Genomic DNA, 16,285 nt, shown 5'->3' with positions numbered 1-16,285 from the left:
TCTTAACACACACGATTAGTCCTTTGAGGTACTGTCATCAATCACCTAAATTACTTAGGCATAAATATGCCCTAACACTGTGCATCCTCGAGACGGCTAGGCGTCATGGTCTAGAGCATCCAGCAGTCAATTGTGGATCGTCGGGTGACCGAGTTTGTGAGGTTCGGAAGTCTTCCCTGAAGACTTACCACGAGTGTTGGGCAAGGACTGTGTGTCCTTAGCTCAAGTAGAATACGGTAGGGACTGTATGTCCTTTGGTTTCAATACCAAGCCGCTCCAAACTAGACGTACAACTGTCACAATAGTTGGAACTGGGTCGTCAACAACTGTCTTCATCGAGCTACTAGTTCTATTTCCTCAACTCCTTTCATTTCCTCAATTGTATATTGAAGACTTTCATGTGTACTGTTTGAAGAATTTGACTGAAGAATTTCTCTGAATTTCTCACCTCAAAATTTTCACCTGAGTTATTCTTCACCTGCCTATCCTGAACTCTCGACTTGTGTGAACTGATTCTCTTAAATCACGTCGAGTACTTTGCTGTAGATGTTTTTGCACTTCTGACTTAGTATCGTCGTGTAACTGTTGATGAAAGTATCGTCGTGTAACTGTTGTCGACTCACTTGTGCTTCTTGGGGGGAAACCCTAGGATCTGGTCTTTCAGATCGGACGATGGCGGTACTACGGTGCCGTTTCTTTCTTAGGAACATCGTTTGTGGAGCGGTTTCGTCTTGCACGAAGCTTCGGTGGAGTTGTCAAGTCATGCCTGGCCGACAGGTGCTACGCTGAGTCATGTCTGGTTGGCACGTGCTATGCACGACAAATCTTTGAGAGTTTTCGCGTGTGGGCGAATGAGCGCAAGGCGGTGGCGCCGCTGGGCATCCTGGTGGCGTCCTCGGATGCCCGGACTGGCAAGGATGATGTAGATATCTCTCGTGAAGATGGTCGAGTGGTCCGATGATGATGGCGGTTCTAAAATGTGTGCATGTGGTGTGCGCTTTAGCTAGGCTGCACCGGCTGTTGGTCGTGATACGCTATGTGGATGGATTACCGACGACACTTGTTTTAGATATGGGGAGTGAGAGCACTCCACATTATCAAGTTTGTAGATATGAGTGATGACTTTGGATGAATTGATGTATGTTTTTGCCATACCTTTATAGAATAATTAATAATGATGGCTGCAAGCATCAATTGATGCCGAAACCGAGGGTTTAACTTCATTTTCTAAAAAAAATACAAAAGAGCAGAAGGGCCGTCTGAATGTGTCGGTGAACATATAGGGATCGAATTTGCCAAGTTTGTCTGACATTTTATGCAATATGTTTGATGAGTTGGTCTAGGCTGCTGAATTTCCTTATCAGTACGATCCATATCTACCCTTTTGTCGGTAAGGCAGTAGACAACCAGATCCCCAATACTTGTCAGCCAACGTGATCAATAACCAACCAAAAGAGGCACGCTGTGAAACTAATCTACCTCCCATTGTTTCTCTCACTTGAAAACAGTTTACCTTAGATAAAAGCCAACGCACACTGCATAGGGACAGGGATGGTGGTTTCGTGCGGACCAAGTTAGGTGCAAAAAGATTCTCGCCGGGCCCACGCGATTCAGCCTTTTACTGTTGTCCCTTCCAACGCCACAGTCGAGTTGGGCGAGCCCCTGCTAGTAGTTGTTGATGGTAATCTTGAGACAATACTACAATAAACACGTACCACTAATCACTAGACCAGATGGATGATGATGCAGGTGCTCCGTGGCTTGCTTAAGAGCATGGTTAATAGTTTAGCCAACTGCTGGCTATAAATCATCTTATAATCCATCTTATAGCTAGCTTGTATAATAGTTAACTACTCCATTCGTTCCTAAATATAAGTCTTCTAAGAGGAGTCTACATACGAAGCAAAATAAGTGAATCTACACTTTAAAGTATGTCTATATACATACGTATGTAGTCCATTAATGAAACATTTTTAAAGACTTATATTTAGAAAAGGATGGAGTATAAAGGAGTACTACTTTTATCATATATGATTCATTTTTCATTCTCACCATATGAATATCATTAGATTTTCCGTAAAAAAGAATAGCATTAGATTCATCGTTACATATATTTTCACATCATATTAGTTTGTTACTGTAAATGTATATATTGTTTCCTAGAAACTTGGTCAGACTTTATAATGTTTGACTTCAGTCAAAACTAATATACAAAATAAATAAAGATAAAGGGAGATCTTGGCAATAGGGCTGCAAACGAGTTGAGTTTGAGCGAGTTGGAGTGGCTTAGTTCAATTCATATTAAAATTTGAATGAGCTTAAATTGAATGAAGCTCAAGATTAAGCTGTAGAACATGGTTCGTGCTCAACTTATAACAATCTTGAGCTAGTTTTCAGCTAAATGGGACAAATAAAAATTATAATATGTATGACTATTATTGTAACTAGTTAAGCCACAATACGACATAAAAATCACTAAAAATAGTATTCAAATTAGAACGTTGATAATATAAATTTCCTGGAACTAGTTTGACTTATTCTCTCACATCCGAAAAGTATAGTATGGATGTATGATAACGATCCATGCCATATATAATCGGGAAAACAAAATATTGGCCAGAAATTATAAAAAGTTGCAGCATAGTGTAGCTCGGAGATGCCAGAAACAACAAAATATTTAACACACTACCGACCACTTAACGTAATAAGGCCTAAAATTTCCCTACAATTAATTAAGCTTTCAAAATTGCTTGTAATAAAATGGAGAAAAATCCAGGGTTGCATATATGATAATAAATTATCCTATTTCCATTTAATATATGACATGATCATTTAACATAACGATATTATGCCGAGCTATCGAGCTAAAATCAAGCGAGCGAGTATTGACTCAAAATCAGCTCATTTCTCGACCGAGCTACAGAAAGTGTTCATACCCAACTCATTTCTTTTTGAGTCCATCTAGAGTCAACTAAAAAAAAGAATCGATCTCGAGCGTCTCATGAGCCTCAAGTTTTCGTTGCAGCCCTACTTCGCAATGCTAACGACATTGTGAATTAGGGTATCTCCAATGGAGTATCATAAACCAGACACTCTAAATGTTCCGCGAACGGTTTCGTTGGGCAAGAATACAATAGCCAGTCATGTGACCAAATATCTTCTCCAACATGAGCCTCCTATATTTAACATGTAGATATTGAATCAATAGCATTTTTGCATATGTAAAATGGTACAACCTTCATCCCAGGTTACTTGTTTTAAATTTTTCTAGATACATTCTTTTTTTTAAAGAAGGATTTCAGCAGCCTATGAAAAAAGCATCCGTATATAGACAAATCTAAGACAGGTAAGTTTGAGACGGAGGGAGTAGCAAATATATGCATGATAACCAAAATAACATCGAAGGCTCTTGCTGGTGGTGGCTTGGGGGGAGGGGTGTGGTCTAGTAGTAGTACGACAGCTGCAGCTGCTCTGACTAGGGTGGTGTGTGCATCGGCGGTCACCTATCGAACTTGTTCACCTTAATTACGAGGTGGCGCCTCGACGGTCATGTAGCTACTATTTCCCTGCTCCGCTGTTTGGGGCTATGCACATTGCAGATCAACAAGTTGATCTCGCGGGTGGCTACCGCCTGTGGCTACGGCGACACTTCGAACATCTCGATCGGGTCCATGCAGTGGTGGACGATGAAAATGCGGGAACGGGGGTGGAGAGTAGCAGCGATCAGAGGGGTGAGGGAAGGAACGTGCGGGATTTGGTGCGAAAGCAGGGTCGAACTTTCTAAATGTGTGGGCTCCTACTCGGATGTGGTTAGGGCTATGGTGTCAAAGTCCTACTTGGCAGAGGTCCAGACGTTTGTAAACCTTCCTCCGGTTTGGTTCTTCTGATTTGCGGAATTCAAACAGCTAGACGTGTCCATGGACATTTGTGAGACGGTGTTGGATGACACAAAAAGTGCATATGCCCATTTTACCGCATTCAAACTAGTGAGAGAATTACCGCTTGAAATAAGCGGTTAGCTATCTGAAAAGCAAACAACAACAACAAGTGAGAGAATTGGACTAACGTGGACATGCGCGTGGTCTGCATTCCCGATTTAACCACCACTACAAAAATAGAGAAAACCCAAATTCGAAAATAATAATTCGAGCATCACGGTTCCACCGCGCGCAGAGGAGACGCTGTTTTCGAATTTAATTACTCCTGCTTGATGATGGATGCTGAGTGCTGACCCCCTCGATGTATATAGCAGTTTAACGTGACACCGGCCGAAACGGCGCACCGTCTAGCTAACTCCCATCCCACCGATGATTGGTGCAATCCCATGGTTTGTTACTACTACACGAGATTTTACTATGCCATGTAGTAGTAATTTTAAGTACGCAAGTAGTAGTAAGTATAGTCGAGTACGCATGGAGTCGTATACTTGCGCTTGCGCTCTCTCTATCTGTGTGTCTGTCTCGCACCGGTCACCGGTGTCAAGTCGTGTGTCACCCACCAAGACGTTACCGACGGAGACCGCCGTGACCGAGACCGCGATCGAGCAAAGCTCCAAAAACCCGTTCTTTATCGACGCGTCTGCTCCGCCCCGCTCCGCACCAAAAACGATGCGCGACCCCAGTTGTTACTCCTCGTCCTAGCCTAGCCGCACCGTCCAGGCCACACGCTACAACTAGAACCAGCCCCAACAAGCGCCGGTGCAGTGCGTGCGCGACCAGTGTAGCCACTCTCTCTCTCTCTCGCAGCGAGAGCACGGACGGCAGCTAGCTTTGATCGGCCGGATCGGCGGGCCATGGCCGGCGCCGCGGGAGAGAGGCCGGAGGGGGTGGGCGGAGGCGGGGACTGGCCGCCGTTCGCCGGCGACGCCTTCGCGGAGTACTCCTCCTCGGTGTTCGCGGAGCTGGGCGGATGGCCGGACGGCCTCGGCGCGGGCACCGGGGAGCTGCAGTCGCTGGATCTGCCGGAGGCCAGCGCGTCCGCTTCGGTCCCGCTGGCGCGGCCGGACGAGATGCTGCCGGCCGCGTCCTCCTGCTCGAGCGGCGACGGCGCGCCCGCGGCCGCCACGGAGAACGCCGACAGGCCGCAGTCCGCCGCCGACGCAGCGTGAGTCAAGCGGCCGGCGCCGGTCCACCTCTCTCTCTCTCTCATCTCTGCCTCGCGTTGCTTGCGACATGGTTACGCGGATCGCGCGTCCGCGAGGGGCAATTCCGGCCGCGACGTGTCCACGCGGACGCGGATCCGCCGTGATTCGCGTGCGTACGTAGTAGAGTAGATCGTTCCCGGCCGGTCTCATTCTCACGCGGTTTCTCTTTTCAGTCCTCTTCTCTCTCTAACCTCCAAAAAAAAAAAAAAATCTTCTCCCTCCATTCACTACACCGGCGGCCTTTGGGTTCTTTGTTTATTCATCGCCCCCTTTCCCCGCGTACGTATTTGCTACGCCAATCGTATACGCGTACACATGTACTACTAGTACTTATTACTGCACCACGTACTTACTGCTGTACTGTTCAACAGCGAGAGCGCGCATCATGGCTTCTACTAGATCTGATCGTACGTTTTGCTCATGCTGCATGTTGATTTTCCAAACATGTTTGGGCTAAGGAGCATGCTACCAAGCAAGCCAGCGATTCCGGCCTATTTAGCTAACTATCCTCAAGAATTCAGTACATGGCTAACTAAGTGTGTATGTGTGTATGCGCGCAGGAGCATGAAGCCGGCGGCGGCGACGGCGACGAAGAAGGGGCAGAAGCGGGCGCGGCAGCAGCGGTTCGCCTTCGTGACCAAGAGCGAAGTCGATCACCTTGAGGATGGGTACAGATGGAGGAAGTATGGGCAGAAAGCCGTCAAGAACAGCCCTTTCCCAAGGTATCTCTCATCCATTGTCCATCACTTCACTTGTGTTGCTTAATGTTGTACTCCTATTATTATTATTTGCACACATGGCCAAGGGTAAAGCTTGTTTCTTATTTTGACGCACCGCCTTTTTCTCTCATAAAAAAAATGCATATAACCAGCATTTTCTAACGAAAAATCACGCGCAGTTTGTAACGATTAATTCAGGGTTTGCGTCTCTGGCTCTCTCATCAGTTAGTTGGTTGTTCCTGACAGTAATAGTATATATACCATACAAGATTTTCAATTGATTACCAATGCTCTCTTCATGTTTGGAAATGATTGCCGAACCCATGTACTACGTAGCAGCTATAGAATCTTTTGTTTCCCCAACCGGGCTTTACCCCATGTAGCTATAGAATCTGAAGGGCAGAGAGTTTACCCGTTGTAGTATATAGAATCCGAAGAGCAGATATGTATGGTGGTGACTAGCGAGGACACTTAAGATGGCATAGAAAGCATGCAATCTTCTTGTGGTGCTTCATTTTCATCTTTTCTCTTCGATGTATATTGAGCAGATATACATGCATTCTCACGAACTGGATTTCGATCTTGAGCAGGAGCTACTACCGATGCACCAACAGCAAGTGCACCGTGAAGAAGCGGGTGGAGCGGTCGTCGGAGGACCCCACCGTGGTGATCACCACGTACGAGGGCCAGCACTGCCACCACCAGACCTCATTCCAGCGTGGTGGCGGCATGCACTTCCACGGCGCCGCCACCGTCGCACTCGCCGAGCAGATGTCATTCGTGCCAACTCAACAGTTGTACAACTTGCCACCCCTGCGCCGACTACAGATGAATCCTGGGTCGTCGGAGTCGGCCGTTAGCTCCATGCCACCGTCTTTGCAGCAGCTCAACGGCGGCGACGATCTGGGAAGGTCGACTAGCTATAGCCCCACCGCGTCCGCGGTGCAGACACCGTCATCGTTGGTGCCTCCGGATGTTTCGTTTGACATGGGACTGCTTGGCGACATCGTGCCTCCAGGAGTAAGAAATGGATGACGATATATAATGGTACACAGCTAATTAAGATAGTTCGTTTATATCCTTTGTAAATATTTCGATCATATCAACATCTTGCCCCCGCTTATAGACTAAAAATTGTAGCAATTTCAGTTTTGTTAAAATCTTGCACTTTGAGCACTGCAAATTTAGGCTAAATATAATATTCACTTTTAGAAGACTGACCATTTAAGAAAATTTCAGCAAGCCAATAACGGATGATCGAAAGTACTCCCTCTGCAAACAAATATAAGACCGTTTAAGAGCGTTTAGATCACTTAGTGATCTAAGCGCTCTTATATTTATTACAGAGGGAATGGTAACTTTGCAACATGCATGTGCGATTTTATGAGATAGTTTAAGTAAATAAGCACATGTTTCTGTTTTTTTACAGCAGTCTTCTAAAAGAACTTATTGTCACATGTGATCAGTTGAGTTAACACGTATGGAATGATTAGTTAGCTATTTTCCCTTATTGTGACTTCCTGATATCCTAATTGTTTTCCCAGCTTTTGCTAGCCACTTCATCTTCATATGCATGTCTTCTATTGCACATAATTTACAGTAGTTTCAAATTGAAAACCATCCCCCCCCCCCCCCCCCCCATCCAACTACTGAATTATGCAATAAGAATTTGCTAATGTGTATGGACATATACTAGTTAGTTGGATATACTTCTATATTTGTGTATGTATGCTAGGCTTTAATTCCTTGCGGTTGCATTGCATATAGGCACGAGTACTACTGTACTACTCCAGTAGCTAGCTATAGCTGGAGCCAGCTATGTACATATTGTCGGATCAATATGTCATGGATATATTTATGGATGATACGTATATATGCATACAACTGCAACCAATTTACACGGTGATCTTCAATATTGTACATGCACAACATGTCAATTGATCGATTAGACGATAAGTTCGTATAATGTCTAGTACTACACATGCATGTGCTATCCAATCCAAGCACTAAGCAATAGTTGTACCATGTACTAAAAGCACGTCATAGCCTACCCCAAGTTTTCACCGGCGTTTTCCTGGTGTTTAACTACATCCTTTTTACAGATCTGTTTGTTGACTCTTTTATTTTTTATCTCAGACATGCGTATCATGCAGATATGCATGTTTCTATGGTATAACTAACCTACTCTGACTTCATTGTACTCCTGTTTATGCAGAATTATCTTCCTACTGGCTATATCTGAAACTATGACATGTCTCAGATCAGGGAGGGCAGATCACCAAGCAGCTACCCATAGCTAGGGTTTGCAGCTGATCGGTCGATGCTCTCATGCAGAATCCAAGTATAGTTAAACGAGACCGAGCTGGATCTTCAGCCTATTTACAGACGGGTATTGAACTATTGATCGATGGAGACATGCATGGAGTAGTACGCTTTCTCCCTCATGACAGGATTTGCTATTGATTTTGCACCGTGCCTCATTATTGGACAGGCCTGTGCAATGCTTGATCTCATGGAATTTTTTTGTGCCCAGCTAATTAACCTTCAGCCTACCTGTTTGATCTACTTGACCCTTGGCATGTTCTAGCTAGCACTTTGATAGTATATGATCTTCTTGCGCAATAGTATTGTACAGTATTAACCTAAACTTTTATGACTTTCTAGCTAGCTAGCTGCCTAGCCGAGTTAATGTGTTGTGAATGTATATATATGTTAATAATTCTGCATATGTAGTTAAGTATCGGGGTAAGCATACAACTAGCTCATTCGACTCTTTGTTCTATACTCTCCTACCAACTTCGAAACTGATTTTGTACTGAGTCTCAACATTTTAGATAAAATTTGCTAGCACTTGCATAGGACTATAGATACCTTAGTCGCACAAGGGCAAAAGCACTAATTGTACACAGGTATCAGGCCAGTCACTATGGCATTGTTGCTTATGTGCACGACCCATCACAACACGGTGGGCAGCGCCCGTGTGTGATAAGGCTTCATTGCAAACGGGATGCCTGGTTCTGGCCCGTGTGCGGTATCGCTTCATTGCAAACGGGCCCTTGTCTCGCATCCCTTGTCGTGGCCGGTGTGCGATATGGCTTCACTGCAAACGGGACGGTTGGCCATGGCCGTGTGCGATGCTGATAGGTTTGACCCACTCGTCAGGTTAATTGTCTACCCATCCTCCTACCATACATAGGAACAATAATTGTGTATTGCACGCTTGCTTATGCGTACACATCTTTGCTCGACACCTTACCAGGCACCGACCATTCTAGGTTGTTCACAGTGAAGCGTCATGTCCACCAATATGCTTCATGCCAAAATTTGTGCATTGTAGAGTCGAAAACTTCCATAAGGATTACATCACCATCCACCATCGCCGCAATTCATAAATTTGATGTACGTCATTCTTGCAGATAAGTAATGCACCGAGATCGCCCCACCCTTCCTTCTTTTTCAAGATATATATATCTCTCTCTATCTCTTTATCTCTACCCTATCCTATCCTATCTATCTATTTATCTATCTACATTACCATCCAGAGCGCGTCCTCATCATCACCTCCGTTGAAAACTCCTTGCACACCAACACCTAGCCCCTAGACCATGCTAATTAGCTCCACCTCAACCTTGTGAATGTTCCCACCGAAGCGACCGCGATTTGGTCATTTGAATCGACGAATTGATCTTCTCTTCCCCTAGACACATGCATGAGGTGGAGCGTCTTCGTCCTGCACGGAGCTTCGGTGGTGATGTCAGGTCATGCCTGACCGACAAGTGCTACGCTTTGTCATGCCTGTTCGACAGGTGCTACGCACGACAGATCTTACTGAGACTTCACGTCTGGATGGACGAGCGCATGTTGTATGGCTGCTGTCAGGCACGCAAGCATTTCCCGTAACAAAAGGAAATATTAACATTCCTTTTAGGTGGAGCAAACCGGTTTCCATGATTAAATTAAGTTCTTGGTATTTGAGATGGGGACTTTTTTCAATTAATTGCACTGTGATGTGAGCATAATACAAATATCCTGAAAAATATTAACATATTTTTATTAATTCTGATTCACTTTTCACGTTTTCATATTGAAATTACCTTTTTTACCCAAGGTCAGTGTACCCCTAATATTTTTGGGTGTGGTACTTCATCTTATTTGTGTTGGAGCAAATCCGTATCCACGTATCATTCAATATCATCCATCGGATTGACAAAAATAGAAGGCCATATTCCCTTCATGGCGTCATGAAAGAGTCCAATATGTAATACTGTGCAGTGGCTGAGACAGGCCTAGGGAAGCTATGGCTATGGCTCTAGATCTAGTATAAACATCCCTTGCAATTCATTCCTACAAAGTACTGAAATTTTAAGAGTTCGTAGTTCAGCCACTCTCTCTGCCAGCCACGGTGCGCTCTTAAATTGCTTTATATGATTATATCATGGGTGCATCTAGTACAAGGAATTAGGAATGTACTGTGCCCCTTTCAGAAAAATGCTGCTAGCTTGCTAAAGTAAAGTTGATGCCTGCACTACCTGCTTTCTTGTGTGCGGCTATCAACTTTTGGTTAATTTGGTGTGGATGGAATGTCCCCTTAGGTTCGAGCATACCATATGCCTCTACATTCGACCGTTTCTAGTGTTCACATGCAGAGAGCAATGTGCACTGTGCAGGCCAGAGCCAGACCCCTTTAATGGCGACCTGACCTACGAAGAGTTGATGTACATGCATCTCCAATGCTCTGATCCGTGCCTGTCAGGCTCACTTAGTTGGAAGGAGCGAACGAGGCATTTAACCTTCCCTGCTCTTTGTTCCATCTACGGTTGCTATCATTTCTTATTCTTATTTCTTGTATTATTCTACGTTTTAGCAAGAGATGAATTCATTTCTTTGACTTTTTTTCTTTCTGAAATGCTATGATGAGTAACTATATTGATCAACGCAGGACAGTTACATCGTTTAAAACCCTACCCAATTACACGAAATATAATTTTCGTAACATTGTTTAGGTGTGCCATCGCCTTCCCACATGCAATGCTTGAACTGGAGGACACTACCTCTCTCTGTCAGAAGGTGATGCAATAGGCAATCCATCGGCCGGTTGAAATGTGGGGAGTGGGGGACGCTCGGTCGATGTTCGTGGGCCGGCATTTGAGGTACTTCCATCGAAATTAAAATGTTCATAGTTGTGTAAAAAATCATTGAATTCACACTTAATTTTTTCAGACGATTTTACAAAAGTTTAATCTAAAATTAAATCAAAATAGATTCAAATAAAAAGGAAAGGACGGATAAAAAAGAGAGAGGGAAGAAAACTTACCTAGCAGCCCAACACTGTGCAGCCCAGCCCACCAAGGGGCAACCCCGTCTTCAACCTTGTGTCTAGTGGCAGAGGATGAGGCGTCCGAGAGCGTGTGCTCATGCTTCATGCCTTTGAGGTCTTCTTCATCCATCCCCTCCTTTTGCTCGCTCTCCAATCATGAACGTCATGGCCGCGACGACGTAAAACAACATAGCCATAGTGCTCTTCTCAACTCACCATCACGTTCTTTAGCTTTGCCTCGACACTGTGAACTTATACGACGAAGATCGCAAGACTGTCGCCCTGAATCGTTGCCATCGCCGCTTTCTTCGTTGTTTGTAGCCGAGGACGCCATTGCCGGTTCGTCGCCTCCAGTCCATCCCCGTGCTCGTCAACGTGCACCACAATCTTACCATGAGCTCCACAGGTTTTTCCACTTTTCTTGTCAACGTTTTCGTGCCTTGGTGTCATTAATCACGAGCTTGATACGACTTCAATTGTATCTATAATTTTTAGTTATTTTATGCTATTATATTATCAATGTTGTATACTTTATATGTAATTTTGTATAATTTTTGAGAAGTGATCTATTAACCTAGTGCGAAGTGTGAGTTCCTATTTTTGTCTATTTTATTATTTTACAAAAAAACAATAACAAACAAAGTCCAAACAAGGTGAAACTTTATAGTGTTTGTTTTTGGACCAGAAAGGACCCATGAAGCCACAAGATGTACGAGAGGGCCACAAGCTCACATGACGCTCCCTCAGGGGGCGCGCCACCTAAGCTTGTGGGCCCCTCATAACTCTGTTTTCACTACCTCCGCTTCTATAAATTCTCTAGAATCCCAAAGCCACGAGAGCGAGATCCGACAGAATTATTCCGACGCCGCAAGCCTATGTTGTTCCACAAGCCTTTATAAAGTCATATGTCGGTACTCTGTTAGAAGGGAAATCGATCACGGAAGGCTTCTACATCAACCTCGTTGCACCTCCGATGATGTGTGAGTAGTTCACCACAAACCAACGGGTCCATAGTGATTATCTAGATCTCTCCCTCTCTCTCCCTCTCCCTCTCCCTCTCCCCCCTCTCTCTCATATTCAATACAATGTTCTCCTTGGAGATCCATATGATGCATTCTTCTTTTGCCGCGTGTTTGTTGGGACCGGATGAATTGTGAGTTTATGATCAGATTATTCATTGAAAGTAATTGAATATTTTATGAACTTTATTATGTGTGATTGTTATAGCTATGCATCTTTCCAATCTATGATCTTGCATTGCCCAAGTAGATGAGTAGATCATCACAGGGAGTGGCACATACTATCAAGTTCAATCTTGCGGTGTCCTCATCTCGTGATCAAAGGAGTAATGAGGCTCATATTTGTATTGCTGCTACTAAGGAGAAAACGACGGGGTTTGATCATATTGCTTGATTTTATTCTGTATATATTATGTCATCATATTTCATGCATTACTCTCTTTGTTATGAACTTAATACCTAGAGGGGCAGACATAGAAGCACTCTTGAAGTGGAGTAATACTAGTAGATGCACACACTAGTCGGTCTACTTATCATGGTCATAATGTGTATGTAATGATTAGCCATGAACAACGTCATAACTATGCGCTTTTCTATGAGTTACCCAACAGTAATTTGTTTACCCACCGTATGTTATGTTCTTAAAAGAGATGCCTATAGTGAAAACTATGGCCCCTCGGTCTTTTCAACAAATTTACTAAAACCCTAAATATGTTCTGTAATTTATTTACTTATATTTTACTTTGCAATTTATCTATCTAAGACTGACAAATTTAATCCTTGTAATTAACAACTAAAAGGGGATTGATAACCCTCTTCCCGTGTTGGGTGCAAGTATTTGCTCTTGTCTATATAGGTATTGTTGACGGTTATTTACGTGAATCTCCTATTGGTATGATAAACCTTATTTCTCAACATTAGACAATACTTATTTCTACTTTACTACGTCATCCCTTCCTCTTCGGGAAAAAACCCAACACAACTACAAAGTAGTATAGCTCAGTTTGTTGATCACACATGAGCTCATGAAGATGCTCTCGTGATCATTTGTTAGCGTGCTCATGTCAAACTGCACCGCAAGCAGCCGTAGAACAACACTAGAATAAAAACTTCTCAGAATCCGTGCTATTCTTTGTTGCCTACAAACACCAAACTTCGGTCATGATGGTACTCACCCACTATCGTTGTTTACGTCCACCCATGGCCACCCCATGACGTGCATAGAGGCCAAGATATTGTCTAACCATCGCCTGAATCGGTCCAACGAGCAACTCTGCTTTGCCCTACTATGCGTTGGCAACTAACTGTCGGTTGGTTGACATGGATGGAGTTTAAAGTGGTCCCACATGTATTTTTTCTCATAGTCCATTCATCCACATAACTTTCAAAGGGGTTGACCAAACGGAAATGCTGCATTTGGCCATATGTGAGGTTCAGCTAGAGGGAGAAGGGAAAAAGTGAGCACAACTTAGGTGTTTGGGTAAAACTGAATAGAATAAAGGAACTCATGGCATGAAAATAGAAATCCCAAATATCAATAGATTATAGTGTGTGTGCTTACATGCATTTGTTTCTTTGACATATTGTTACATTAGTTGGTGTTAAGTTGTAGCCATCTTATTACTTGTTGATTTTCTTTGTGTTCATTCATTGCTAGGGAAAAGTCATTATTCCTAGTTGTTGGCAACTGTGTGATTACATTAATGCATGGTTGTAGTTCTAGATAGCAACTTATTACCTGTTGATTTTCTTTGTGTTCATTCATTGCTAGGGAAAAGTCATTATTCCTAGTTGTAGGCAACTGTGTGATTACATTAATGCATGGTTGTAGTTCTAGATAGCATCTTGTGCATGGTGATATCCCCTTTGTATTTTGAGACTCTTGATTTTTAACACAAAGAGGTTCTTGTTTACATGTTGTTGAATGTAAAACTATGGAAGACTAAACGTCAAAAGCACAACATGTTTTCAACATGTATTACACTAATAAACCCATGTGAAAGCAAATATGCTCCCTTGGTGGTTTAGATAATTCATGACAACATACATTGTCTATTGGAATAATACTTTTACCTAATCTATTTCAGATATAGTCCACACGGAGTTGGCTAAGGATTGTGAGGATAAGCCCCAAGAAAGTTTGACATAGAATATGAGAAGACCATGAGGAGCCTGTGTCCTATGGAAAACCTTAGAGACTACATGGTTGGAGGAAATGAGTGGATACTCGACGGTGTATGTGTTGGAATTATGCCCTAGAGGCAATAATAAATATAGTTATTATTATAAATCCTGTATCAAGATAATGGTTTATTATCCATGCTATAATTGTATTGAATGAATACTCATTTACATGTGTGGATACATAGACAAAACACCGTCCCTAGCATGCCTCTAGTTGGCTAGCCAGTTGATCAATGATAGTCAGTGTCTTCTGATTATGAACAAGGTGTTGTTGCTTGATAACTGGATCACGTCATTAGGAGAATCACGTGATGGACTAGACCCAAACTAATAGACGTAGCATGTTGATCGTGTCATTTTGTTGCTACTGTTTTCTGCGTGTCAAGTATTTATTCCTATGACCATGAGATCATATAACTCACTGACACCGGAGGAATGCTTTGTGTGTATCAAACGTCGCAACGTAACTGGGTGACTATAAAGATGCTCTACAGGTATCTCCGAAGGTGTTAGTTGAGTTAGTATGGATCAAGACTGGGATTTGTCACTCCGTGTGACGGAGAGGTATCTCGGGGCCCACTCGGTAATACAACATCACACACAAGACTTGCAAGCAATGTAACTTAGTGTAAGTTGCGGGATCTTGTATTACGGAACGAGTAAAGAGATTTGCCGGTAAACGAGATTGAAATAGGTATGCGGATACTGACGATCGAATCTCGGGCAAGTAATATACCGAAGGACAAAGGGAATGACATACGGGATTATACGAATCCTTGGCACTGAGGTTCAAATGATAAGATCTTCATAGAATACGAGGATCCAATATGGGCATCCAGGTCCCGCTATTGGATATTGACCGAGGAGTCTCTTGGGTCATGTCTACATAGTTCTCGAACCCGCAAGGTCTGCACACTTAAGGTTCGACGTTGTTTTATGCGTATTTGAGTTATATGGTTGGTTACCGAATGTTGTTCGGAATCCCGGATGAGATCATGGACGTCACGAGGGTTTCCGGAATGGTCTGGAAACGAAGATTGATATATAGGATGACCTCATTTGATTACCGGAAGGTTTTCGGAGTTATTGGGAATGTACCGGGAATGACGAATGGGTTCCGGGAGTTCACCGGGGGGGGGGGGCAACCCACCCCGGGGAAGCCCATAGGCCTTGGGGGAGACACACCAGCCCTTAGTGGGCTGGTGGGACAGCCCACAAGTGCCCTATGCGCCAAGGAGAAGAAAATCAAGAGAGAAAGAAAAAAAAGGGAGGAGGTGGGAAGGAAGGGGGACTCCCTCCCACCAAACCTTGTCCAACTCGGTTTGGGGGGGGGGAGAGTCCTCCCCCTTGGACTCGGCCGACCCCCTTGGGGCTCCTTGAGCCCCAAGGCAAGGCCCCCTCCCTCCCACCTATATATACGGAGGTTTTAGGGCTGATTTGAGACGACTTTTCCACGGCAGCCCGACCACATACCTCCACGGTTTTTCCTCTAGATCGCGTTTCTGCGGAGCTCGGGCGGAGCCCTGCTGAGACAAGGTCATCACCAACCTCCGGAGCGCCGTCACGCTGCCGGAGAACTCTTCTACCTCTCCGTATCTCTTGCTGGATCAAGAAGGCCGAGATCATCGTCGAGCTATACGTGTGCTGAACGCGGAGGTGCCGTCCGTTCGGTACTAGATTGTGGGAATGATCGCGGGATTGTTCGCGGGGCGGATCGAGGGACGTGAGGACGTTCCACTACATCAACCGCGTTCTCTAACGCTTCTGCTGTACGGTCTACAAGGGTACGTAGATCACTCATCCCCTCTCGTAGATGGACATCACCATGATAGGTCTTCGTGCGCGTAGGAAATTTTTTGTTTCCCATGCGACGTTCCCAACAGTGGCATCATGAGCTAGGTTC

At 44.2% G+C, this 16,285-nt stretch overlaps 1 protein-coding gene across 1 annotated transcript; it reads left to right on the top strand.

The window, feature by feature from the left end:
* Positions 1-4,592: 4,592 nt before the first annotated feature.
* Positions 4,593-8,581, top strand: LOC123452311 (probable WRKY transcription factor 57). Its single transcript, XM_045128953.1, has 4 exons — positions 4,593-5,103; positions 5,704-5,865; positions 6,453-6,882; positions 8,078-8,581. The coding sequence occupies exons 1-4, from the start codon at positions 4,793-4,795 to the stop codon at positions 8,102-8,104; spliced, it is 930 nt and encodes a 309-aa protein (XP_044984888.1). The 5' UTR covers positions 4,593-4,792; the 3' UTR covers positions 8,105-8,581.
* The last annotated feature ends 7,704 nt before the right edge of the window (positions 8,582-16,285 follow it).

Source organism: Hordeum vulgare, chromosome 5H (genome assembly GCF_904849725.1).
Source record: "Hordeum vulgare subsp. vulgare chromosome 5H, MorexV3_pseudomolecules_assembly, whole genome shotgun sequence".
In the NCBI taxonomy this organism is placed as follows: domain Eukaryota; kingdom Viridiplantae; phylum Streptophyta; class Magnoliopsida; order Poales; family Poaceae; genus Hordeum; species Hordeum vulgare.
Note: the sequence above shows the minus strand (reverse complement) of the source record. Positions and strands in the feature narration are given on the sequence as shown.

Bases quoted from the DNA above. Each gene is read 5' to 3' on its own strand.
- LOC123452311 (XM_045128953.1), top strand. From the start codon at position 4,793: ATGGCCGGCGCCGCGGGAGAGAGGCCGGAGGGGGTGGGCGGAGGCGGG. The intron at 5,104-5,703 runs GTGAGTCAAGCG...GTATGCGCGCAG, and splicing joins CAGTCCGCCGCCGACGCAGC to GAGCATGAAGCCGGCGGCGG. The intron at 6,883-8,077 runs GTAAGAAATGGA...CTGTTTATGCAG, and splicing joins GCGACATCGTGCCTCCAGGA to AATTATCTTCCTACTGGCTA.